Genomic DNA, 26,649 nt, shown 5'->3' on the forward strand with positions numbered 1-26,649 from the left:
GCAAGTTAGCCCTACAAGAGTGTCCCTCAAATAGGCTTATTTGAGAAATCTTTCAACTGAAGCTATCTTTGTATATATAATTGTAGTTCTTCTATTTAAAATGGCAGAATATATAATATATAATATATAACATATTATTACAAAATATGCCCATATGGCTCCATTTATTTGTTACAACTTCGATTTGGGAATTGTTTGAGCCTACATGCTCTCTACATCATTATGCTAAGAAAAATCTCGCCACTAGTGTCGAAAAATGTCCACTAATTTTAAATATAAATATACTAAAGACATAATGGTCGAAGTATATTTAAATTTAAATAAATCAATTGAAATCTCAGGATGGTCGTTACATGTGCCATTGTCACTTTGACATTTCATTTCCAATCTCAACGACATAATTCAAATTTAAGAACCACTAGATTTAGTATTAGAATTCAATGATGAAAATACAAATCGGGTTATAGTTTAGGATTCGGATCCGTGAATTTAACATGTGTGGTGCTTGTCTTAATTGTTGCAGAGCCTTCATCCTTGTGGCAAAGCTAGGATTTCATATGTCTAGGGGCCTCTCACAAAATATAAATAATAAAAACTTCGAACTCACAAGACATCAAAACATAAAAAATCATATTGTATGTATTGTCTATTCATCACAATCATAATTGCCTTCGATGAGTTTTCGTATTGTGAAATCATTGCATAACAACCTCGTCATCTATACTATTAAAAATGTCTTTCTCAATATATGAAACCAAGTAATCATTCATCCATAAATCCCCTATTCGATTGCGTAATTGATTCTTCACAATATTCATAGCTGAAAATACTCGCTCTACACTTGTGGTCGCAACAGGTAGGATTAGTGCTAGTGTCAGAAGCAAGTACACTAAAGGGTAGATTTGATCTTTTTTTGTCTCAACCATCTTTTGCGCAAGATTAGTAATCCCTTTCAATTCTGTAAAGTCATTATTAGAGCTCACGTCCCAAATGTAATTCTCATGTTGTTCTTCAAGTAATTTGAGGTCATGTTCACAAAAACCACTGGGATAAAATTGGGCAAGTCGCATCAACTTTGCTTTATAAAAAAAGAATGAATTACTTGGATTCAAGCAATTGAAAGACCCATCAATCAATAGAAATAAAAAAAAAACTTGATAATATAATTAAAATTTGAGAAGAAAAAAATTCACAAGCAATTGATCTGGTCGTGTTTCTGATTCAAGAAAAGAGAAAAAGGCTTAAGTTTATTGATTTATACAAGAAAATAATATATAATTATAATAATAATAATTCTATTCTAATCCTTTTGGAAATGGATAGTGTATGATTGTAGGAAATTTGGCTGGTTAGTATGGCCCACGTGGTAATATAGTTTTGGTTGAATACTACTTTTGGCTACTGGATATGGCCCATATAGTAAATGACTTTTAGCTTAGAGGAAATTGGGTTGATTACTGGTACTTTATTTTTTTATAATTAAACTTCAGTGGGGGCCAATGACTGCACTGGTCCCCATGTACCTCCCCTACTTGGTAAGCTGAGCTTTTGTGAGTGTCGGGGCTAAGCCTAGGGGTGGGGTAAGAGAGAGAGGTGGGGTATCTTGAGAAGCTTTTGGTGGAAGAGGAGGTGGTGGTCGCAGTGAGAAAGAGAGAGAGTGTGGCTGTATGAATTAGGTGCGATTGGGATTGGAGTGGTGGTGGTGGCTGGTGAGTGGTGGCAGTAGTTTCTTAATATTTTAGTTCATATGGACAGTTTTACCCCTCAATTTAGCGGCAAAATTGATAAGACATTGATGGTAAGACCAATTTTATACTAAATGGAGAGTTGGACTACTGAAAAGAAAATTTTAGTTGGTGGGCCAAAATGGAGCAATAGTTGGGGGGCCATTTCGGTCGAAAACCCTTACTAATTTTTACTTCTAATAGCATATTTGGGAAAGAAAAAAACCTTGTATGGCATGGGAATAGCACTATTTTGCTATTCCCAACCAATCATGTTGTTAAGACGGTAATGTACAAGTTTTTCTCCATACCCAAACATCTAAACAAATCTCAAGCGCTGCCACTGCAAGTACAAAACTAATAGACAACACAATACGCATAACAACTGATTAACATTTGCAACACGTTTTAATATTGGTTAAGATGAAACTACATTTAAATACAATATTCAAGTGATTTGGCACGGCAATGAATTAAGGCTTGGCAATGAAATCAATTTCAGCATAAACGTATCAAACTAAACAATGAAACATGTCTAAATAGCCATAATTGAAAAAGACTATCCACCAAACAATTGCAGCATGCAATTACAATTCATTACAACAGTATTTTCATTTCTACGATAAAAGATAAGTTTTCCAAATCTCAACTCCCATAAACCATCTGACAAGATCAGGGTATTCCAGTTCACAGGTCTTGCACACTTAAACCTGCAAACATGAAAATAAAATTTTCATTCCTTTAATCAGCCACAACAAATTGAACAAAAAACCAAGTACATTACATCAAATAAAGTAAACATAAACATTCAAAGTTGCCTAAGTCATTTAACAACAAACTAGGTTATAAAAAAAAACACTCCCAACAATAAATGACATTACTTGCATCCTGACAAGTGAAAAGAAAGAATGGGCGACTTGAAAACATATCTAGAGAACTATATGCTTGCACAAACGCACTTTCACAGCCCATGCAACTGCATTTGCACAATTAATTTTGTGGAAATATCATACAGGTTTGTGAAGAACCCAGTTGATATCTAGAGGCCTTAATTACTTTAAACTAACACAGAAAACCTAATAACTTTAAGGACATGCAATAGCATCATTGCTTTCTTCTATACAGATAATAGTGTTTCCATAACAATTTACCTGGAGGAAGAGACTGCTTCAACTTGTCAGCCTTCTCTGTGTCAAAAACACAAAGCGTGTAGAGGTACTTGGAGCAACGGACCTTGAACTTCACCGCATCCTTGCTCCTCTTAATTTTCACTGAGCGTGCGTCTTTCCTTCTTGCAGTGAGAAGGAAATCTTTAATCTCATGGATTTGCTTAGGCTGTGGAGAAAAGAACAAACAGGAAATCTTAGCACCAAAAAAGAAAACATAAAACAATAAAGGATCCAATCTCAGCAAACAAGATGGAAAATCATAACCATAGAAGCCAACCTTAACAAAATGTAACAGAATAAAAACTGAATATTTCAAAAGGATCTAAAAGGCATCAAATTAAAAGTAACAAGGCCCCAGAAAACATAATACAGGACTTTAGTCATGATATGAATGCACTAAGATTGATGTACTGTAATCAGGATATGATGGGCAACAAAATGAAATTCTATATAACATTTCTGTTGAGGCTTCAAAAAATCTTACTAGAATTAAATCCAGAGTTTAAAAAACTGTTCGAACCAGCCATATAAAAAATGCGATAAGTTAGAAGCAGTAGTGACATGAAAACAAGGACTGGAATCTAAGAACAGAACCACTAAACCAAATTACAATACTATGAATTATCATTTTAAGTGAAAACAGGAATTGTCAAAAAAAATTCATTTATCTAAATATAGATTTTTAAATTATTCAAAGATATTCCACTTAACCTCATCCACCATCCTCTGAACATTGCCTTCATTCTCTCTACCTAAACTCTGAATTTTCATTCACACTTGCAGTCAAAAAAGACACTAAAGACTCCCTTTTATAATTACTATTGGATTATGCTTCAATCAACCCATACCCAAAATGCACCTCATCTAAGCCCTTTCAGAAACCTATGTATCTTCATTTTTTTTTTCCAAAAACACAGTCAACTATGAACATACAGAAATAGATCAAGACGGGAATGCTCAAATAGCACTTAAATCTTCATTCCAGGTGCCAACGTATCTCAACAAAAATAACTTTGCCACCGTCCAACAAAACCCAAACAAGAAAAATTGAAGAAAACCCATTTCACTACATGGATCGATTCACGCATAAACTACCAGAACAAGCACTTAAATTTCAGTATGTGCATAATTATGTGTATATATCAATGTGTGTACGTCTAGGCATACATCTACATGTTTATAACCATTTTAACCAACGCAACAGAGGGAGAAAGAGAAATTGAAGATACCATTTTGATGGCGGAGAGGCTTCTCTTTCTTCTCTTGGTAAAGGCAGATCGACAGGCACCGAGCCGCGGTTCAGTGTTCTGACCTGTATTTATACCTCAAGCTAAAGGTGCAAGAGGTTTTTCAACAGCTTAAAACCCTTGAAAAATGGCTTTTAAAGAGAGCCGTCCAATAAAATCGGACGGTGAACTTTCAATATTGTGTGTTTGTTTTAGTTTTAATCGGACGGTTGATGGTGGACTTTCAATTTCTCACTGCCGCGTTCTCTCCCAGCGATAAAACCCACAAATAAATCCGAACTCAGAAACACACATCAAAATCAAATCCAAACCCTATGATCCCTTTGCTTCCATTCTCCCTCACTCCCTCCGTGCGCCTCTTTGTACCCTCAGATTTAACAAAGAAAATTCTTTCTAATTTGGAAACTCTGTTCTTTCTTACTCTTTTTCCTTTTATTTTTGGGTCATTAAGCGATAGGCCCTTTCAATGAAAATAAGGTAATGTTAGCTACTACATTTTATACTACATCTGTATATCATCTCTACAATAGAGTAGCCCCAATACAATGGGACCTACCTCCATTAAAGAGGTGGTACATAATGTGGTACAAAAATGTGGTAATCCTAGCATTTTTCATGAAAATATTCTAGGAGATAATCACATTTCTCTCTTTCAAATTGTACTATGATTAATTAATTTATATGGCAATTTGAAGAATAAGATTTGCTTACTTCAAAATTTGTACATAATCAAGGGAGTTCTAATCTCTGCCATTCATTTGAATCTGTCCCATTAACGATTCATATTTTGGTCAGAAATGAGTATTCCATTTATTGGATGAATATATTCAGAGGTAAATGGATGTCAAATATAAATAACATTTAATAGGCATTGAAATTAATACCCATCATTTGAAATTAATTATGTATACTTCTCTCTGATGGCCAGTTGAACTTGGTGTTTCTGTCCATTGAGATTACCTAGTGTCAATGTTTTCACTTCTACTTCTCAAGACTTGTGAATTGTTGGCTCCTGCTGTCTTTGTGCTGCAGATGGACAACACAAAATGCATGATAAGTAACATAACGAAAATATCAAGTGCGAGAACGGAAAAGGCTTTGGCTTCTTAAAACTGAGATGAACCTTGAAACCCTTGAAACATCAAGTGTGAGTGAGAGGTGAACCTTTTGGGAAGGCCTGCAAGTCACAAAATCAAACGAAAATTTTCAAAGCAAGTTATAACCGTGATAAATGCTCATAGCTTCAAAACTCAGGTTGAGTCTTGTTGCTGAAGTTACAACTCTAGTACCAAACTTTCAACATGATTCCAATCTATATAATTCAACAACAATGAGGCTGTTTAAGTTAGGAGATGGTTAAAAAAATCAACCAGTTCACGTAGAACTGGCAATTTGAAGTCGATGCACCCTTGCATTTCGGAAGGCCAAGTTGTTTCAAAAATGACCAATGCAAGTTGCATTTCCTGCTCCAGATACCACTGAAGAACCAACAGTCACGCAATATCTTGCAACAAAAGTCTGCTCTCAAGATGTTCACAGTGATCAATACTGGGAAAAAAGCTCTACAAGTATTTCCTTGGATGTTGCAAGCAGAAAAGGGTGAAGAAGAAAAGACAATTGAGTTCGTATTAAACTCCAAAACTAAAAATCAATTTTTTCTATCCACGTGTTTCCTCTTTCCTATGCTACACTAAAAATTATAGACAATAACTGAAAGAACTTCTCTTCATCTTTCAGCATCTTCAGAAGCTGGGGTCTTGCCCTCCTGATCCTGCGAGTTAGCATTAGGAACCGGCTGCTGACCTACTGCCCTCTCTTTGCTGAGGGCTGGTCTTGGTTCTACAGAATCCTGTTTACTGAGGGGATATTTCTCAACGGGCTTGCTAGATTCTAAACTACTATGGCTACTTGCTTCTGTTACTTTCTTCTCATTTCCTCCTTCATGCGCTTTTGTTTGGCCACTATTCATTTGCTTCTTTGATTCAACCACAATTTCCTTCAGAGTTTCTTTAAGTTTATGTAGTCTCACTCTCACCTCCAAAAGTTCCGGATTAGATTCTACTTCTTTTTCTTCAGCAGCATTTAGTTCTATTTCTTTTTCTTTTGCTTTCGCTTCTTCTTTCTTCTTTCTTCTTTTTCTCCTCCAGTTCCTGAGATGATGATTTGAGGAGAGGAAAATAAATAAAAAGAAATCCAGTAAAGTTTTTAACCGCAGGCAACCAAAAAGCAAGCATCGGATTCAAGATTAACAAAGAAATAAACATTAGCGATGCACATATCTTGGCCAATTTACAAATATGCCCTTATCAAATTTGAGACCATATATTTAGATAGCATATGATTAGAAAAGTTGAAGTTGTACATGGTTAGTTAGAACTTAGAAAGTTTACAACCTAACTTTTTCAATAATTTAAGGAAAAACTATGCACCCATGATCTTCTAAATATCCAATATTTAGATAGCATATATATACGGTTATACATGTGTGTGTGTGTTTGTGTCTTAGCATAAAGTTGGTAATATGCAAATCATTAACCTAGTATATGTGAAACTTTTGGTTTCACAACACTGTCGTTGCCAAATCTCTAACTCAGGTAACTTTGAGGCATGCCATCAACAAATGATGAGTGAATCAGTAAAAAAAAAAAAAAAATCATTGCAGCATGTTTCTGAAAAGGTTGTTTAGAAAACTAGACAGATTCTTAAGGAGTATCCTTGGATTGTAAATGGTGAATTCAAACAATGAAAGAAGTATCATAGATTTAGAGCAGAGATGGAGAAAAAAGGAAAAAGATAGATGATGGTATGATGGAAGAAACACACAATGGCATACAATCCAAAAAAGAGCAACTAATATATATGCACTAAAGATATCAGCACAAAAGCATATTGGTTCAGTTACCGCTTCCATTCTTCTGATTTCATAGCGAGCATATTGAGCCACTAGATACACAGCTGTTACACAAAATAAGTTCTTAGTTAGTAGTGTGAAACCATGAGAATCAAATATGAAACATGATACACACCCAAGGAAGGCATGCAAGCAAAGAACAGTTGTACCAAATGGAAATCGAGCCTAACCATGAAAAGGAGAAAGGTAAGAACATGTCTCAGATACCAGTCACATTTAAAGTACAGATAATCTTGTTCACTAATGATTTATTTGGCAAATAATATGGAGCACAGAGTCACAAATAAGGTCATTCTAGCCTAGAAGAGATGAAAATTAAGTGGCTTGCTGCAAAACTAGTGACAGTGTATAAAGTTCCTTTCCCAGTACTTACGTATTACCAAAGACCTAATCATTAAATTTGTTTCCTTTTAACTCCAAATAGGAAATTCTAACAATTAAAGACTCAAAAAATTTGAATGATTTATTTGGGGTTGACTAAAATGCATTCCTTCTTAAATTTTACACATACATGAACATTTGCTTGAACATTTTCCTATCCTTGAACAACTTCAAAGAAATCAAGACCACTCTCAACAGGTGCTTCAGCAACTGGCTTCAAATTCAATATTTCAACACCACCTTTGTTAGCACTCGTTCACTTAAACTTTAAAACACCCACCATGCTCCTAATTTCAATAAAATTTTCATTTTAACATTCTCCCAGCTACAAAGCGTCTAGTGTCTACATGCATGCACAAATGTGTTTCATACAATGCCAACGAGAACCAAAAACAACCTACAAGATTTAAGAACAAAAACAAAACCAACGCAGAGAACAAATGAAAGAAACAGAAAATGCAAAGCAAAGCAATACCCAAACTTCTTTTTGGAAGATCGACCAGTGAAGAGGATTTTGAGAAGTAATTAAGTTTGACTGTAAGATTCAACACATCTGTAGAGAAGAAGAACACATAATGCAGCAAGTGTTGTTTTTTTAACATATTCAAGTCGTATCATTTTCTCGTGTCGTGTAAGATTATGCTCAACTCAAACTCAACTCGTTGACTTATCGTGCCCAAATATATGAACTCAAACTCCTTCGCAAATTTTGCATGTCGTGTCATGTTTCACCCATTTATGTGTTTCTCTTTATTTTTTGTCAATCAAACACCAAAATGTGAAATAATATTAAATACACAAATATTACCTTAAAAACTTAAGCTAAACACATTACATAACATACGCCCAGTCATATTTCACCAAAAAAACATACAGAGACAATAAGTTATAAGTCCAATGGTTAAAAAAAGACTTTACCCAAAAAAAAAAAAAAAATGGTTTTTCAAAAAAGATAAAAACATATTTCACAAAGATAACGTGCCATTATCATGTTTAAAGAATGAACACTGGTCAAACTCGTTAAATGTGTTATTATCATGTCAACTTGTTACCAACCCAACCTGATAAGGTTTGACTCGAACACAACATAAAAATGATTTGTGCTAGGCAATCGGTACGTAGGATGCTTAAAATCATGCCAACTGCTAAACAAAGTGGACAAACATAACTATTAATTTCAAGCTTATTAAGTACCTAAGAAAATCTAAGAAAATTTGTAACCACATTTGGCCCACTTTATGGTTTCGAATAAAAACATCAGATTCCCAAAAAACAAGTTGTTTCTTCAATATCTCATACTTCTGTCAAAGACCGAGGACGTGCATGCACCAGACACCAAAATACCCAGTTCATCCAAACGCAGAAACCCTATTTTGATAGAGAAGTTAATCGTATTAATGTGCACAAATCACACAAACCAGAAAACTCACAACCGCAATGGTAATTTTGTCTAGCACTCTGCTTACTGATGTTGGAGATTGTTCTGCAATCGCAACATCGCTGAATATCATAAGCCTTGAATTGATGAAGACGATTTCAGAATTTTGTAGTGTAAACCCATGAGGACGTGGTCAAGGTAGTCCTTTCCAGAGATGTAAATTCACATATGGCACCACAACAGTTTTGAGAATTGTTGACAATACGGCCTGCAGTTTAAAAATCTTGATGGTATTGATATCAAATGGAGCAATGGCTCTATATTAAGAGGAGAATGTACAGGAGAAGATAAATTAAATTTTCCCCCAGATACGTTGTCATAAAAAATACACGGGACAAATTTGACATTAAAAATGCATTTTAAAGTAACATTGTCTTGGCTCTAGTCTGTAGACTATGTACTAGAATTCAACTTATAAATTTGTCACTGAAAAAAAAAATTATAAACATTCTGCATAACATATCAAATCTCATTTGCCCCACAAGTTGATATGGGTTCATAAGCACTCACAGTTGGGGCTCATTAACAAGTAATTAAGACCAAAAGGTCCAAAAATTTACCTGCAGCTTGTACTATGTCTCTACACTACTTGATATAACAGGAAATGCTTATATTCAACTATGATCGACAGGCTGGCTCTGTTAACAAAACTATATTAACAATGCTATGTGAAGTCACACAGAAAAAGAAAAGGAAAAAAAAAAAAAAGAAGAAAAAAGCTCTGTGAAGTAGGGGTGAACACTTTTCTAACTTTAATATTTATTTTTATATGAGATTGAATAATTTGTTAATTTTCAAGTAATAATAATAATATTTCAGTTGAGAATTGTATTAAAAAATAATTTTAAAAAAATAATTTTTATAATCCGGTTCAAAACCGAACTGGACCGGAACCGGTTCAAACCAAACCGAACAGTTTTTGAAATTTTTTTATTAAAACTGCACCGAACCAAACCGGACACTGTAAAGTGCATTCGAAGCTTAAAACAATCATTTCAATCATTTCATGAAACAAAGGAATGTACCTTAACAAGATGCATGTGAAGGTTACCAATTTTGCTCTTCAAATATGCAGTAACATGATTCAATTTAATAGTACCAGCTAGTTTATTTATCATGATATCTGGAGAACATGAAGCATGATTCTCCTGCACCAACAAAAAGCACATGGAAAATCATAATGAACAAGGTGATATAAATGTGCATGAAACTAATGGGAGGACATACAAACACTCCAAGGAAGCATATTACCAATGATATGCACGCAACTGGTATTACTTCATCAGCATCCATGACACTAATTGTCACATCAGAGTAAACAGTGATATTAATGCCATTGCAACTGTCATTATTAGTGGAGAAGATACATATATATTAAGCTCCATATCTTCATTGGGATACTGCTTGTACAGTTGAGGAACAATGTATTTCCATCCAGCAGTGTTCAAAAGGGACAGGTCTGGTGTTTTATTGATCACCCATTGCATATAATTTTCCTAAACGAATACAAGGGGAAAAATAATATCTTAGTTTCACTATGTACTTGAACTCTAAAATATAGAGCTACAAGGGTACAAATCCAGCCAGGCACAGGTCAGTTCGTTGTGAAATGGTGAAGTAAGGTTTCGGTTCACAGAAGTTTGATAACTATAGATAACCTTATTGGAAGAAGAATGAAGCGAATTTCAAAAAAGGAATAAATGAATGATTATTGTTTAGTATTATCTGAAAAAAAACAGAGGTGAAAGAATAAACTTACATTGAAGAAAACTAAGGACACTGAACTAAAGACATTTTCATGTAGTGGTATCTCAACCATCTTAGCTGGAGCATTGAAGGGAACAGGATCTAGTGCACCTTAATTGTATAGGTTGGAAGCAAAATCTTCATTGGGAGCCATGAATAGACCATTGATTTGAAATTCAATGGAAGAATTACTCAATACAGGATTGCCCACAAATGTAACATTCAAAGCAGCAATGTCATCCAGTGCAATTTGTTTCGGAAGTCATTGCAGTAAGGAGTCAAGCTTCATTATTCCTTCTCTGATTTTCTTGGAAATATTGTCTTCAACTGCAGAAACTATTTGACCATCAAAAGCATCCACTAACCTGAAAGAGAATGTCAGAGGATCAACTGCAATATTTGGGGTCAGAAAAAGGATTTTAAACCATATGGGTGGACCTTAAGTGGCTTTGGTTGATAAAGATGCAGATCCAACTACAAAAATTGGGAACAGGGGAGGGGGTATGGAACGACCTTTGACAGAAACAAAGAGGCACATAAGTTTTTCCCATAGCAAAGTTGATTAAGAGGATTGCATACCCTTCGTAAAGCCAAGATGCTCCACCATCTAACTTAATGGAGATATCTTTCACATAGCATCCGCATTCCAAAACAGACAGCTTAAGCGTTCCTTCTTGGCCATTCAAAACTAAGGTAACACCCACTTCCATACATTCAACCTTTTTCAGAAGCACCACTTTTTAACAAGGTAAAAAAAAAAAATTGGGGAGAAAGAAGATTAAGTTTGCTAAGAACATTGTATCTTAGTTTAATTCATTCCAATCCTCTACCTCTTTCCTTTCAACAATTCAAGCTCAATGGAAATTTCTCATGACTCGATGATCTTGGAACGCACATAACATACTGTAGCACATTACAGAGTTTGACCACAGAAAGTTCACTATAACTGCACTTTGTTTAACTGTATCATAATTTCATTTTCTACTTACAAATCTGTTACATTGACTTATGATATGAAATTATGGGACGTATTGATTAGAACTCCACAAAAGAAACCAACATGAGGCTTCCTAAGGAAACAAGGCAGCTCATGCCACTCCACGTTGGTCACTTCTCACTGTCCTCAAGAGGTAAAGAAAATACAGAAAATGGCTAGCCAAAGGGTTATCAACTTATCAGAGGCCTATTGGTTGCATAAAATCTATGTCAAGGCTAATTAGAAGTGAACTACAAATTTCCAGAAAAAAAAGGATAAAAACAGCTTCATCTACCATAATCCTATGTGTTGGTTCATAATTCGAATGCCATTAAAGCAAGATCAAAGCAAAATAAAAGGGAACAAAAAAGTTTATAAAGAAGAAAGAATAGCCTTTCTAAGTTGCTCTATATACCTGAACGGAGGCGTCCACATTATCTGAAATATCAAATAACCAACTGCTATAAGAATACCACCAATCCATACTCAAATTTGCCGTGGCTCCTGAAGCAATTAAAGCAATACCTGAGTCACCAGTCTCCACATATGAAGAAGCAATATCAACATTATAGATTGTGATATTGGATAGAACAACATGAACTTGGCCAACAAGTGGGATTTTCACAGACTTTTCAATCTGAGGTAGTTGAAGGGGGATTATAGAGGAAACAGCCTGCTCTATTAGCAAGTCCTTGGAAAACTCAAGACCCTTGCTGGATATGACAACAGATATGAATCCTTCTTCTTGGGTTCTTGTAGGAACAAGAAAAAATGATAAAATTATGAAGAAAATAGCAGATGCCATGAACTTTGTGAAGGAACCCATCTCAGAAAACAGTTGGATTAAGCTACTACAGCATGCACCATGGAACTAGAGAATTGCAAAGAGCAAGGTCCTTTTGAAACTTTGGAGTGATAAGCAAGAATTTTAAACAAAAAACGGATAACCAAATGAAAAAACAAGTCAAATTTCAACACAGGCCATGGGAAACTCAAAAAAACAAGATGAGTGGATATGAGAAATCCTTATCTTGGGGTTTTTTGAGAAAATTAATCCTTCTTCCGTATCTGGTGTCGTGATGAAGCAGTGAGACTGTGAGAGCAACGGGTGGGAATTGTAAGAGTTCGTGGAAAAAGTTAGTTGGTTGAGGTTTTGAAGTTTTCTGCATTATTTGAGAGGTAGTTGGCACTTGGCCGGGCTTACGAAGTTTAAGATACTGTGCCAACCAGAATAGCAAACGCAAGAATATGCTCCATCTCCAGTTGGAAAACATGATCGTGATCGAGGTCTAAAATATCAAGAGTTTCGTAAATATCGGTGGTCCAAAAACACGGATATATCGATGGAAATATCTAGGAAATATCTAGAAAATATCGATATCGATAAAAATGGAATAAAAATCAAGGAAATTGTAAGAAAAACTTGGAAATTTTTATTGAAACTTTAGAGGATGTTTATTTAGTTAATTGTCTATTATTTTATCACAAAAAATTGGAATAAAATGCATGGCATGGTGGGTTAGAGTGATTTTCAACATATGAGTCCTAGTTAGGTCCAAAGAGTCAAGTGATTATAGAAATTAGAGATAAGCATGAGTTGGAGAAGCGTGGACTACTTGCAGATAATAGATACAAGGTTGACAAGTTGAAGGTTAGTGAAAATTATCAACTGTTCTATTGAAATGCCTTCAAGGAAAACGATGCTCCACATCATAAAGAGGTATCCAAATTTTTATTTATTTATTTATCTATATATATAAAGCAAAAGATAGAGAATGGTGAAACATTCAAAATACCAGAAAATGCCCTTGATATTCAGACTGAATTCCCAAGTGATAAGTGAAGACTAAAATCATTTGAGAAACATTATCACCCTTACCTCATATATACGCCTCCCCCCTAAAAGCCTCTATTGCAAGCTTAAGTTGGTAATAGGTGATCCAAACAAATGCCGACGTCATGATTCTGCCAGAGGAACTGTGGGGCTAATAAGTTCAGAAATTAGAATTGCACTTATTTACAATATCGATAAACTCAACTAAATTAACATAGCTTACCCATCACATTGTTGCGGCACATCTCCAATGTTGCAAATTGTGAATGGCGTAAACTTAGACATCTTCATCCCCTTTTGCTTCACCTCTTCAACCTTAGAAGTGTCATAAAACCGCATATCGTACAACACCTGTGCCAGAGTATTGCTAATAGGCTCAAGATATTTGCCCAGCTTGGAAATTGAGGTAAAAGCAATATAGGAGTCATACACAATCACAATATGTCTCATGAAGTTGATTTCTATTGCAACCCAATGGCACATTTGAAGATTATACAAGAAATACACCTTCTGGACTTTGATCCATGTTTGCGCATACCAATGTTGCCATGTACCGTGCACAAGGTGGAAGGTCAACGGTATTTGGAGTAGCTGCTTTCTTCGATACTCATTTCTTTGTAGGCGGTTTTACCGGCTCTAAAAATTGCTGCAAACATTGAATTTAAGGCACATTACGTAATGACGAAACCAATACAACCGAAGAAGTGAATTTAAGATGTTCCCATTTTTACCTGCAAACAATAATTTGCAGTTGTCCAGTCGGTTCCAAACACCAAAGGATGAGAGAGTTGTCTTTTCCGTATTAGTAGACCACTGCATACTATAACAATATGAATATTGGATTTCCAAGGTTAAAAATCCTAACCTTAAATCAGTTTTCTAAGTAGTGCAAAACTACATTATTGCCTTGACATCGTCAATGGACACTTTGTTGGATAAAAATATGGCGGGGTTGCCTCCTCATTCGAAACAGTAATCGTCTTCTTTTTTTCGAACCCTTTACCTTTTGGTTCTTGTTTTTCAATAGTGTCACTACCTTCCTTAATCACTTCATCACAAGCCACCTTAACATTGGTTATGATGGGAGGATTCATCTGACCTCCCAATGCCTTAATGTCGTTCTTTTTCCAATCCTCTAACAAAGGTAACAGTTTTTAGCAGATTACTCTGCACCCGTCCACATCATTCGGAGTAGGAATCTTCTCAGCTTTTGGCTACTCAGCTTCTTGCTGCACTTGTTTGTCAAGAACTGAAGTGCCCATTTCTACCTTTTGGACATCCATGGCTGTGAAGGTTTGGGCTCCATCACGGGGGACTGGTGCTTCCATTTCTACCGATTCTGTAGTTGGAGTAATATATTCATGTAAGGGCGACATGTCATTGTTGCCTCCTTCATTGATATGAGGACTATCGACTTCGTCATGTCCTTCATCACGTTCATTCAACCCACCATTTCGTTTTTTCAACTCCTTTATCTCCAGCTTAAAATAGTGTTCCATTGAAGCGAGGGTCTTGTTGAAATCCTCTTCACACTTTTTATTTTGTTGACACTCTTTCTCATGTTTCAAAGATTCCTTCTGTACCATCTCTTCCAAGTCACGCACTCTTTTTCTAAGCGCTCGATTTGAACTGGCTACTTTTGCCAACTCATCCTTTGTGGTTTGAAACTCACGCTTCAAAGTGCGTAACTCAATTGACGAGAGTTTATCTTGCATACAGTTATAATGTAACTGTTACAATACTTACAAAATATAACCCAAATATTGCTATTGTTTTGCTATCGTATTGCCTATATACTGATTATACAGTAGTGTCATTAATTTTATTATGACCTATACATTGCGAAAAGGTCATGCTTACCTTAGAAGACGAGGGAAGGGTAGATGTTTCGTCAACTTCGTCATCTTTTTCTTCAACAGAAGTGCTAGTATTTTCTTTGGCCTCATCGGCAAACAATTCAACAATTTCTTCAATGTTTTCATCATTGTCACCCCAAGTCCAATAGGGCTATTGCACATCAACCTACAATTTATACATACAAAATACATATCAGTAAACTTATTATTTTTTCACATGCGTAACATAATCATTATGAACATAACTAACCCCATAGTTTTCGAATACTTGGCTCATTAGCTCGTGAAAACGAGCCAAAGTATTGCTCATCCATTATAGTCTACCAGGGATGTGGCCATTCTCTTCATGCAAAAAAAAAAAAAAAAAAATGCAGTGTAGCCAACGCTGGAAACACCTCAAAAGCCCAAACCTTTTATGTGGTACTCTATTGGTCTACCACTTGCCATTGTCTTTGATTTCTTTTTAGATTTTTTGGTTTTTGTAGTTTTTTAGGACACTTTTACTCGATGGTAATCTGCACAAAGTGCCCTCACAAGTGAGGCATTTGTCTTCGCGTATGAAACATCCCCCCATGGATACTTTTGAAACTCTTCAAGGTCTTCCAACAATTTCAAATAATGCATGTCAATGTTGACATGTTTTTCACTACCCAACAGCACAAAAACAACAAAATATAGAAATCCATGCTTTAAGACATCCTCCTCATCAGTGCAGCCGATGAAGGCTTTTTCTAGTTTGGAAAGGGTGACAATTTTATTGTTGCAGAAGTTTTTCTTTTGCAACGAGAAGTTTTCGTTAGTTGCAATCGGAATGAAAGGAAGGTTTCCGAAGCTTAGCCCCTTGATGACGCAAATTGCGCTGTGAATTGTATCACCTTATTGCCAACAATGAATTTTATCTCGTCCACCTAGGAAACTGTCTTCGAATTTAGCCTTCCTCAACAACAACCCATGGACAATTTGTGCAGTCCACTTAAGGTCTTCAATCAGTAATAGATGACCAAAACAACTGTCTTGGAACCTTTGTAACTGTTGCAGACTCAATTTCTCCTTAATTGTACCGATGGCGGTCTTTGTATGGGAAAGGGACAATGCCTTTCCCTTGAACTTTGCATCCTCATCAATCATCAACTTTACTTTAGAAACCATATTTTCCTGCACACCAACATTATACAAATAATTTTAGGCCGTTGAAATATACACAATAACAAAGCAATAAAAACACGATACAGAGGTAGATAGAGGCAATAGGAACGAGATATATCAATGATAAAAGTACAATAGAGGAGCAATAGAACCTGTTATGCAATGCATGTATGTTCACCAACCTGTCCCATGACAAAAAAAATGAATTCATTGGACCTTCAAGGCTTATATTTTCTCTCCACAAGTGTTGCTTTTATATTTTCCCATTTCCTTCTCTTATATTTTCTCTCCACAAGGCTTCCTTCTCTTATATTTTCTCTCCACAAGTGTTGCTTTTATATTTTCCCATTTCCTTCTCTTATATTTTCTCTCCACAAGGCTTCCTTCTCTTATATTTTCTCTCCACAAGGCTTCCTAGAAAATGCCACAAATCCCATTTGATACACCACTTTCATTTATAATGCCATGTATAAGACAATGTCTGCTTTATTGGATTAAACTGTGGAATGAAATGACCATTCCCATCAACTGTCAATCCCTTGAAATGTGAAATAATACCAATTTCATTTTTAACCTAATTTTAATTTCTTATCTACTCTCAAACTCTCTCCACACTCCACTCTTATCTACATTCCATTTTACTAAATAAGGATTACATTCCATCCATAAACCAAACACCACCCAACTGTCAAAGTGATTTCATGCCCCAAGGATCAACTTCATACACGGTTTAAGAGCAAAGGCTAGAAGAACTAGCCCAACAACATCAATGCTTCCTACAATGTACTCATCACCATACCGATATACATGTATGTCATAAAAAGAGAACAAATGAAATACAGTATAGATGGAACATCGAAAGAAAATTTATGGACTCTGTCTGCATAGCAGAATAAATGGATATTTATGTACAAACTACAGACATCAAAAAGCTACTGCAATTGCAAAACAAACTATAAAGATTTAGGTGGCTAATGTAGAGACTATAAATGAACACCTACAATTTTCTTTCTTTAGATGAAACAAAACAACAAAGAAACACAGAAACTAGCAATAAATCGCCAAAACCATTAAAACCATAATGGAATGGAAATAAAACCACAATAAACTAGCAATACAACTGCACTACAATGCCAATACAACACCACTAAAATCACAATACAACAACAAAAAAACAGCAATACAACATTAATAACAACAACAAAACAACAGCAGTAAAGCGAATCCCAAATCAAATGCAAGAATCTATCCACAAAGAACAAACCCATTCACTATTTCAAACACGGAATCATCAGAATCAGACAATTTCAGAAAAACCCCTAAACCCTAAACCAATTTTGAAGAAACCCCTAAACCAATTTCATAGAAACCCATAAATCCTAAACCAACTTCAGAGAAACCCCTAAACCCTAAGAAAATGACGATGAACAATACCTTTTGGAGGTGAACAATGGAGTTGAGCTTCGAAGAACAAACACCACTGGGCGAGGAAGAGCACTGCATCAGAGAGATAGAGAGCACGAGAGAGAGAGAGAGAGAGAGAGAGAGAGAGCTACGTAAGAGAGAACGAGAGCATAGTGACAGAGAAAGAGTGAAGCGAGAGTGAGAGCTAAGCAACAGAGCGAAGAAAGAGTGAGAGCTGAGCGACAGAGAGAGACAAAGCCAAGAGAGAGCTGAGAGAGAAAATTAAATTTCAGAAAAAGTGTTATATGTGCAATAAGCGGACAATAAATATATATTTATAGGTGATATTTGCAAAATTTGTGGGAAAAGTGGTATTTCCATTGAAAATTAAAAAACTGGTGTCATGAAGCGCTATTTCCCTAAATATTAGCCATTTTGGGTAAACCGTCACTATATACAAAAGGGTACCTACAGTTCCTTAAACTCATAGATGAGCAATTAAATGAGAAGCCAAAATCTCCTCAAAACATGGACAATTATGTGGGAAAAAGTGGTATTTCCAGTTAAAATTAAAAAACTGGTGGCATGAAGCCTTATTTCCCTAAATATTAACCATTTTGGGTAAACCGTCACTATATATAAAAGGGAACCTGCAGTTTCTTAAACTTATGAATGAGCAATTAAATGAGAAGCCAGAATCTCCTCCAAACATGGACAATACCATGAAAATATGAGATTTTGGCCTGAAGTTTAAAATCTGACAATATTTAGAACCTGAAGTGTATGAGAGATCCCAAACCTGAAGTATTGGGTATATAGTAGTATGCTCTTCACTACTATATTGCAATATTATCATGGCTTTTACTCAATTTATATTTCATGCCCATTTGAAAAAGGCAAATAAATTCTGAAGTCGTGTTTAACCCGAGCCAGAAGTTCCGGACTCACATGCATTGAAATATGTAATTTGAGAAATTTGACGTGGTTATGTGAACCTATAAGGCACAAGGTTCCAAATTGTTGTTTTGAAAAGACGTAAAAACCACAGGTGCAAGTTTAAGAATTTACCCAATTATTATAACATGAAAGGAGCATATAACATATAGATTATTTTCACCTGCAAGGAAAGAGCAGGCTCAGTAAAATCTATAAAATTCCATTATGTTATGGAAGCCTCTGAAGGAAGAGGATGACACCTCTTAAGCTTAGCCATGAGCCTCTCGTGGTCTCCCATAATCTTTTCATTGGAAATCTACAGCATGTCAAGCCTTGTCCGAGTATCAATGGAGTATGAACTCACCAGTTTGAACAAGGCCTTATTTTCCTCTTTAAGTTTCTCAACCTCTTGTTGAGACTCATGAAGCATTCTCTGAAGAGACAAATTTTCAGTGTTCAACTCCTGAATCTCATTTGCTCTGGCATACAAACGATCAGCCATGTTAGAAACAGAAGCAACACTCTGAATGCTAAAAGCCATTGGGTCATCAATAGCCTCTTCTTCAAACCTTCCTATTAACAGTATTTCATCCATAGGAGTAAGGAAATTCGTAGCTACTATGACAACAGTCGTATCATTTATCATCACAGAATCATTAATCGTTAGATGACGATTTTGAGATACAAAGGATGGACGCCAAATTTTGGCATCATGAGTAGTTTTGGGAGAAACATTTAAATCGAGATGTTTGGGAGGAGAAGAAGAGGAAGCCATTTTAAAAGGGTTTCGAGGAAAGTCTTAGAAAATATGAATTTTTAGAAAATGGAATGAAGTAGAGTTGAAACGCAGTTACTCAAATCAGGCCTTGTTTCCAGGATCTCAATATTTTTTCGGATCCCCATATTCCCTTTTCCTTTTCCAGATTCTAAAACTTCACACGGCCTCTATTAATGTCTGTCAACACTTTAAGGGTTCTTAAGGACTATTTTCGTCAAAGCCAATCTTTCTTTGCGGATTTCATGAAGTTACTTTTTAAGAAGCATCTTGAGAACCACACAAATTTCCATAGTTAATTTGAGATTCACTGGATCAAACTGTTCCTCTAATTTGTATATAAATATGTTACTAACGAAATTTTCTTTGCAGAATACATCCAATTTTCTCCAGCTTTCTTCATATCTAGTGATGCAATATCCACTTATTTTTCCTATCAATGAGCACTCGATGTGCTTGAGAAGCAAGACTATCTTTGATCATCCATTCAGGAAGCGAGACTATCCTGATCACGTTTCAGCTAGATTAGGGAACTGTAAGGACAACCACAAGCTCTAATCTCCCGAAGTTTTTCTAAGCTAGGAGAAGTGAGAGTTTGTTGTTTGTTACCTCACTAGTTTCCTTCCCTGATTTCTTACCTACCTTGCAATCAATATCACAATTCTTTGTATCTTTTCTTTCTTTTTACAACTCTCTGCTCATAAAGGATTTTGTTTCTTCAAACGAACATATGAAGAACAAATCCATGTAGTGAACCTAACAATGAGGGTTTTTTTATTATTTTTTTACAAAGATAGAAGAATTATGATTTTTGCTCTTATAAGATATAACTAGATCATCAAGCATTACATTGTATTTGCTGAGCCGATACGAGCTTGAATGATATTTAAGCAAAGTTTCTCTCACCTAAGGATGTAAGCAATACTTGGGTTATTTCATGCTTGTACTCATATTTTGATATTTTTTACGACATCCTTAAAGGTAACCAAATGGGGAGATAAGGCCGTTCAATAAGGATGCCATGCAAAGGACCATTCTAGAAGAATGACTTGCATTATAGATCATTCCAGAAGAACGACTTGTATTATGACCATTCCGGAAGAACGACTTGTATCATTCTGGAATGTATTCATAAATTATTAATATTAATACGTTGATAATACATTGATAATACATTGATACATTGATAATACATTGACTTGCAAGTTGAATACATTGATAATACACTGTATAGATTAAAGTCCCATAAGAACAGAACATGGGTATAGCAGTGATCAATATGATGCACGCCTGTTGCATAGCAAATGATATGGATTGAAGTTCCGGAAGGACAATCCATTAAGATATCAATATTAATACGGTGCATGCCTAATGCGCAGCAAATTATATGGTTTAAAGTCCCAAAAGGAGTATTAATTGACATGTATGTATTAATCTATGGCATGCCTACAGCATGACAGATATATGGGTTCTAAATGTTCCAACTTCCTGAATGGAGATTATCCACGCCTTACTATAAAATAACGCTCCATTGGAGGTTAAGATCCACATTCTCACATAATTTATCCTACAAGAGATGTCTATCTAGAAAGAGACGATAAAAGCCCCTGAAGTGGCCTGGGTACCCGAAAACAAAGAAATGTTTATAATTGATGCATGCGCATGCATATGAGAATGGTGGGATCACGAATTGATGAATGATAATTTTTTGTTTTGGAGTAGCTACTCAAATCATTAGTGGGCTGTGTTGATTGCAACCCGTTCTATTATTAAATGTTGACAATATCATTGGCCAAAAATGGAAAGAGGCAATTCCATTACAGATTAGAATGAATGTAAAGGAACAAACCCATAGTACGAACCCTAAAGAGATGTTAACCCTGAAGGTTACGCATGAGTGTTAGAATGAAGAGGAATATACTCACTTTGTATGACACAATGTTTCTGGTAGAAACAAGAAATGTTGGTTTACATATGCCATCGTGCCTTCTTATTGCATATTTACAGAGACCAACATGTTATCTTTAAGGGTTATTAAATGCTAGGAGCACATCGCCAAAAGCGATTTTCTAAAGATGTATAAATAACTGGGTTAGAGCTATATAATGTGTCATAAAGTGTGATCCCTTGAATCCATGAACGATTGAAATTGCAACAAGCAAGTCTGTAAAGGACATGTGCCTGAAGCACAAATTTTGTACTCAATACTAATATGTATAAATTGCCTCAATGAGTACACTAATTATCATATGGTTACAACACATTACAACTCCTGAATTGTTGATAATTGATCAAAACTCCTGAAGAATTAATACTTGGTCAAAACTCCTGAAGAGTTCAAGAAATATTTTTCTCGGCCTGAAGATTGAGCATTATGCCACCAAGATTCTTGCTTATACTAAGAAAGTATTGACGCATTTTTATGTGAATTATTCGTTAGGCACTTAAATGATTTTCTAGAAGTATACTGGACCGGACATTATATTTTTCAGATAGTGTTCAGCTCCATCACCCCAAAATACGGGCATATTCTTTTCAAGTAAACTTACAAATAGCCTAGGTTTTGTTTGATTCGCGGACTTTGGAAATTTCTATGATTTACATAGAAATAGCTCACTGGGAATATATTTGCTTACTCAACTACATGAATTGTTGATGGCTATGTGATTCACTTAATTCGAAAGATCTTCCCTCTAGAAAGATAGTCATGAAGATATCAGGAGCAGATATTCTTCAAGGGGAGCATCCAACAATATTACAAGGTTGACTCACAGAAGCAGTGTCAACAATGACATTCAGAAAGATGATCAACAATATGACTTAAAAGATATTTTGCCAAGCATCAGGGGGAGTATGCTGTCAATAAAGATCTTCACACACTGTATTCTTTTTCCTTCATTCAAGTTTTATCCCACTGGGTTTTTCCTAGCAAGGTTTTAACAAGACAATGTCGCATGCATGTCAATATACACAGAATTTTATGTTACACATGGTTACGTATTCTATTTCCCTTCGACTAGTTTTTGTCCCACTGGGTTTTAGTAAGGTTTTTAACGAGGCATATTACATACATTATGGTCTCCAAGGGAGAGTGTTGTAAAGAAAGTGGTGGAGCCCACATAAAAAAAAGGAAATAATATTAAAAAGCTTAATGATGATGTTGGAAGCCATCCAATTTGCCCATAAATAGGCTTCCCATTGCTTAGCAAAACACACCAATGGAGAAGAGTGGAAAGAAAGGAAGAGTAAGAGGAAAGAAGAGAGAGTGTGAAATCTGAGTGTTAGTGAGTTCTATTTGAGAGAAAATTATGTCAGTGTAAACACCAAAAAAGCAAATTGTTTGGGCATGGTTGAAATGTGACCGGGTCAGGCCTGAGATCTGATAATTAAACTAATAGTGAGTCCAAGTTGTATTTCGGTGGGCCTAATCAATAAAGCCGGATAGAAGCCCAAAATCATAAATGTAGCAGAATATCTAAATGTGGTGGAATACCCCAATCTGGCCGAACATATCAATATGGCCGGGAGCATAAAAGTGGTTGAAAGCCTATATGTGGCCGAAAGTGTAGATACGATCGAAAGACTGAAAGCGGCCAAAATGTAGATACGGTCGAAAGACTAAAATCGGCCAAATACATAAAATTAACCAATGCTTAAATAAGGAGAGAGATAATTCGTAGGAGGATTTTATCATAGGTTACAGTTCAAATATAGAAGGAATTATGTCAGCTTGATGGTCAACTAAAGTTATTGTTGGGAGAGCTCAAGATGGAAGGAAAATCAAATCAAACATTATTATTCACATTAAATCACACGCATGAGACAAGGGATTGAAGATAATCTGGAGCAATTATGATTGACTTGAAAGCCAATTGACGACCGACCAAATTGAGACGCACCAAAGCCCCTATAAATACCAAGCTTATGGAAGAGAGTGTTGAGGCCCAAAAAATCCACAGTTCGGCCCAAATAAATTCTAGGCCCAATGCGATACCTTATCAAGAACCGATTTGGGCACGCGAAAGTTTGTTATATACGCTTTGCACACATGCCACGCCAAGCAAATAAGCATCATGCCATGCTACAAGCTTAAGTGGGCCCAAGCCACGCAAGATGCCTAGGGCTTGCTTGAGTGGGTTGTGGTATGGATGGTAATAAGTTTTCATGAGGCCCATTGATGGGCTGAGAAATGGAAGTCCCGGGTTGCTTGGGAGCCTCGGGACTCAAGCCCATTTCATAGGCCCAAACATGTGGGTAAGCACAAGAGAGAAAAGAATAGCCCATCACTCCAAAGAAAAATAGCCCAACCAAAATAGCCTATTGACTCAACCAAAAAGCCCGAACATTTGATAAAGAAAGCCCACTTACTCAATAAATCAACTTGGCCCATACAATTACAATAGAAGAGTTGCAAAGCTCCAGCACTTGGCTAGAGAATAAAGCCACGAAGGAAAGTCTGAAAAGCTACTGAGAAGCTCCAGCACATGGGAGGAGCAAGTTTCATGCAAAAACTTCCAAATGACCAAGGGATATTAGAGCCCAGATCACCCTTTGAACCAGCATGGATACCTATTTATTTCCCTCATCAGACCTAGCCTTGGAAGAGGGGAGAAAGAAGGAAGAAAGATGGCTGAAAATAGGAGTCTGAAACAGCCGCGGGAAAGGGGGCCTTGAGCTCCCAAAAATCCCTGATTTTGTGCAAATGGGTAGAGTGGATTTCACCAAAAAAGGATGATTAAAGAGATGAGGGGAGAAATGAAGGGAAAGACTTAGCCAAATTGGATAGAAACCATTAGGGTTTCTTGGAAAATGTTAGCTTCTAACGGCTATAAAAGGGGGCCTCTTCTACCCAACAAGCATCAATCACATCAGAGAGCAAGCTCCCTCTCTTACTCCTAAAACCCAGCAATTTCGTGCTTAGCTCATCCTTTTCCCTTAGTTTTCCTTCTTGGGAAACTGTTCTGACACTTGATGAGTCTCTGTCAAGCCTGGAAAAACACTCAAGCCACCTTTTTCTCTATTTTTCCTCATGCTCAACCAAACCTCTCTGTAAAATCCTTTCTCTCCAACCTTAATACCCCATCTTTCCCCTAAGAACACTTAGTTTTCTCTTCAGTGCTAAACTCATGACAATTTTGCTCACATGCCACAAGCTTCTCATGCCAAGCCAAGAATTTATCTGTAAGTTGCTGTTGTTTTGGTTGGTGAAGATAACCAAGATGCTTCCTAAGGCTCTACTGCCCTTTCGAAGCATTTTGGGTCTTGATTTTCAAACTCAGACAAAGGGGACAATTTCATCAATCTGCCCTTTATGGCAGCCCAGCCCATTTACAGCTGTCGGAAGAAAAAAGCCCCTACAGAGAGAAAGGCCCGACACAACACACAACTTGTCATTTTACATTTTCTTCAATTTCTATCATAGGAGTAGCATAATGTAGCCATAGCCTAGTTCTTATTTTTCCCGTTCTAGTTTCTGTAGATTTCAATTATGCCTTTACATTCTTGTTCTTGTTTTTCAATTCTATTTTAATTACAATAACTTCAATTCATGTTTATTTATTGTTCTTCGTAATCTAGTTGACTTTAAGCCCTTGACTTTACGCACTCGCATTTCAATTATTTAATTTACGCAATTTACAATACGCACTCGTCTTTAAATTCTTTATTTCACGCACTTTAAATTATGCACTTGTCTTTACATTCTTTATTTTACGTACTCGTCTTTAAATATTTATTTTACGCACTTTACTTTCCGCACTTGTCTTTCAATTATATTTAAATTCAAGCACCTTTACTTTACGCACGTGTTTGTTCACCCGTTTTGTGTTTGTTCTTGTGATAGAAGGGTAAAGTTCCCCATGACCTTGAAAACCATTGACTGACCAACAAGTCAACTTTCTTTGGTGTGCAAGAGTGCCACTGCTAGCAATAACAATTCTAGCAGATTTCTTGAAAATAGACGACTTGCGCCCCAAGTTACTAATTTCTAAACAAACGATTGTGAATTTGGGTGAGGAATAGACAGTGTCTCTTGAAAATATTGCCTTTCTTAGGAGCAGAAAATATCTATGAATATATATATACAGGGATTTTTGATCTTTTGGTGGCAGAGTTTTAGAGAAGTCTCTTCCTAGTTGCCTGCTTTTGTCAACTTTTTATCAATTTAGTTGAAATTGTTGACTTTTCAAAGTTTATTTCAGAAAAGAGCTGTCGATTTGTCCCTGGGCCTTTTGAGAGAAATGGTAGATTTTATAGACTAGGCCCAATCTGATTTATAATCGCCATTTGACTTGGCATTTTTTTACTTTTCTGCCATTTTCTGAAAAAGATGTGGGTTGGGATTACTCATGTTCTGATATTTGAAGCCCATTTTTCTATTCCTTTTGTTTTGTGGGCTTTTGAGAAGTGGGTCGGCGTGTATTTGCTTTTGGCCCAAACAATGCCCCCTTAAGTCTGAACCGTTTTAAAACGGTTTCAAACTTAATGATTGGCCAATCAATGATGCGGGCCATTTCCTACCGTTGCACGAGCGCACGTCCGTCTTTTCAATTTAGGCTTCGTGGGGAAATGAGTTCTAATGGCTAATTAAATTTGAATCAAAACTCCTTCGTTCTTCCTTTCCCACGTTCTTTCTACCCAGTTTATAAAGCTTTGTCGAATCCTCCTTACTGTTTCATCGAACCCTAACTCTGTCTTAGCTTCTATTCCTTTTGAAACCCTCTGTTCTTTTGACTTCGTTCCTTTTAATTCCCCCTTTGTTCTTTTGATTTCGAAGGAGGGAAAGAAAGATGTCTTCTCCAAAAACTCCTGCCTATCTCACCAGAGATTGGGTTGATCAACATGCGATTGAGGTTTGTAGCAGACTTCACTCATATGTGCGGAAGAATCTGGATGAAAACGTTCTTCATCTGTTCAAGAACACCCTTGTCTTGGGTCCTCACTGGTTTGGCTCCGTGCTGGGAGAAATAGCGCCCTTGCCCAAGGATGATGCTGAGGCTCCTCTGTGCTTTCAAAGTTCCATGGCTCTATCTTCTCATACCTGGGTGAGTAAGAAACTGAGTCGTTCCTATCCTTCAAGTGAAGTGAGGAACAGTGCAGTGAGCTGG

General features: G+C 36.2%; 1 protein-coding gene and 1 pseudogene across 2 annotated transcripts; both read right to left on the minus strand.

Moving 5' to 3' along the window:
- Nucleotides 1-2,197: 2,197 nt before the first annotated feature.
- LOC103322295 (large ribosomal subunit protein eL38z/eL38y) lies at nt 2,198-4,242 on the minus strand. Its single transcript, XM_008224199.2, has 3 exons — nt 4,123-4,242; nt 2,876-3,059; nt 2,198-2,434 (listed from the first exon to the last, which is right to left on the minus strand). Exons 1-3 carry the CDS (start codon nt 4,123-4,125, stop codon nt 2,412-2,414), a joined length of 210 nt encoding a protein of 69 aa, XP_008222421.1. The 5' UTR covers nt 4,126-4,242; the 3' UTR covers nt 2,198-2,411.
- Nucleotides 4,243-5,343: 1,101 nt separating this feature from the next.
- Nucleotides 5,344-12,862, minus strand: LOC103322294 (putative BPI/LBP family protein At1g04970; annotated as a pseudogene). The gene is made up of 8 exons (XR_016124205.1): nt 12,008-12,862; nt 11,196-11,335; nt 10,630-10,981; nt 10,122-10,366; nt 9,896-10,018; nt 8,899-9,078; nt 7,043-7,095; nt 5,344-6,290 (listed from the first exon to the last, which is right to left on the minus strand). The product of XR_016124205.1 is annotated as a putative BPI/LBP family protein At1g04970 (transcript).
- Between the last annotated feature and the right edge of the window lie 13,787 nt (nt 12,863-26,649).

The sequence above is a fragment of the Prunus mume genome, linkage group LG2 (assembly GCF_029339155.1).
Source record: "Prunus mume cultivar Tortuosa linkage group LG2, ASM2933915v1, whole genome shotgun sequence".
Taxonomy (NCBI): domain Eukaryota; kingdom Viridiplantae; phylum Streptophyta; class Magnoliopsida; order Rosales; family Rosaceae; genus Prunus; species Prunus mume.

Bases quoted from the DNA above. Each gene is read 5' to 3' on its own strand.
- LOC103322295 (XM_008224199.2), bottom strand. The intron at 2,435-2,875 runs GTAAATTGTTAT...TCATGTTTGCAG, and splicing joins GAAGCAGTCTCTTCCTCCAG to GTTTAAGTGTGCAAGACCTG.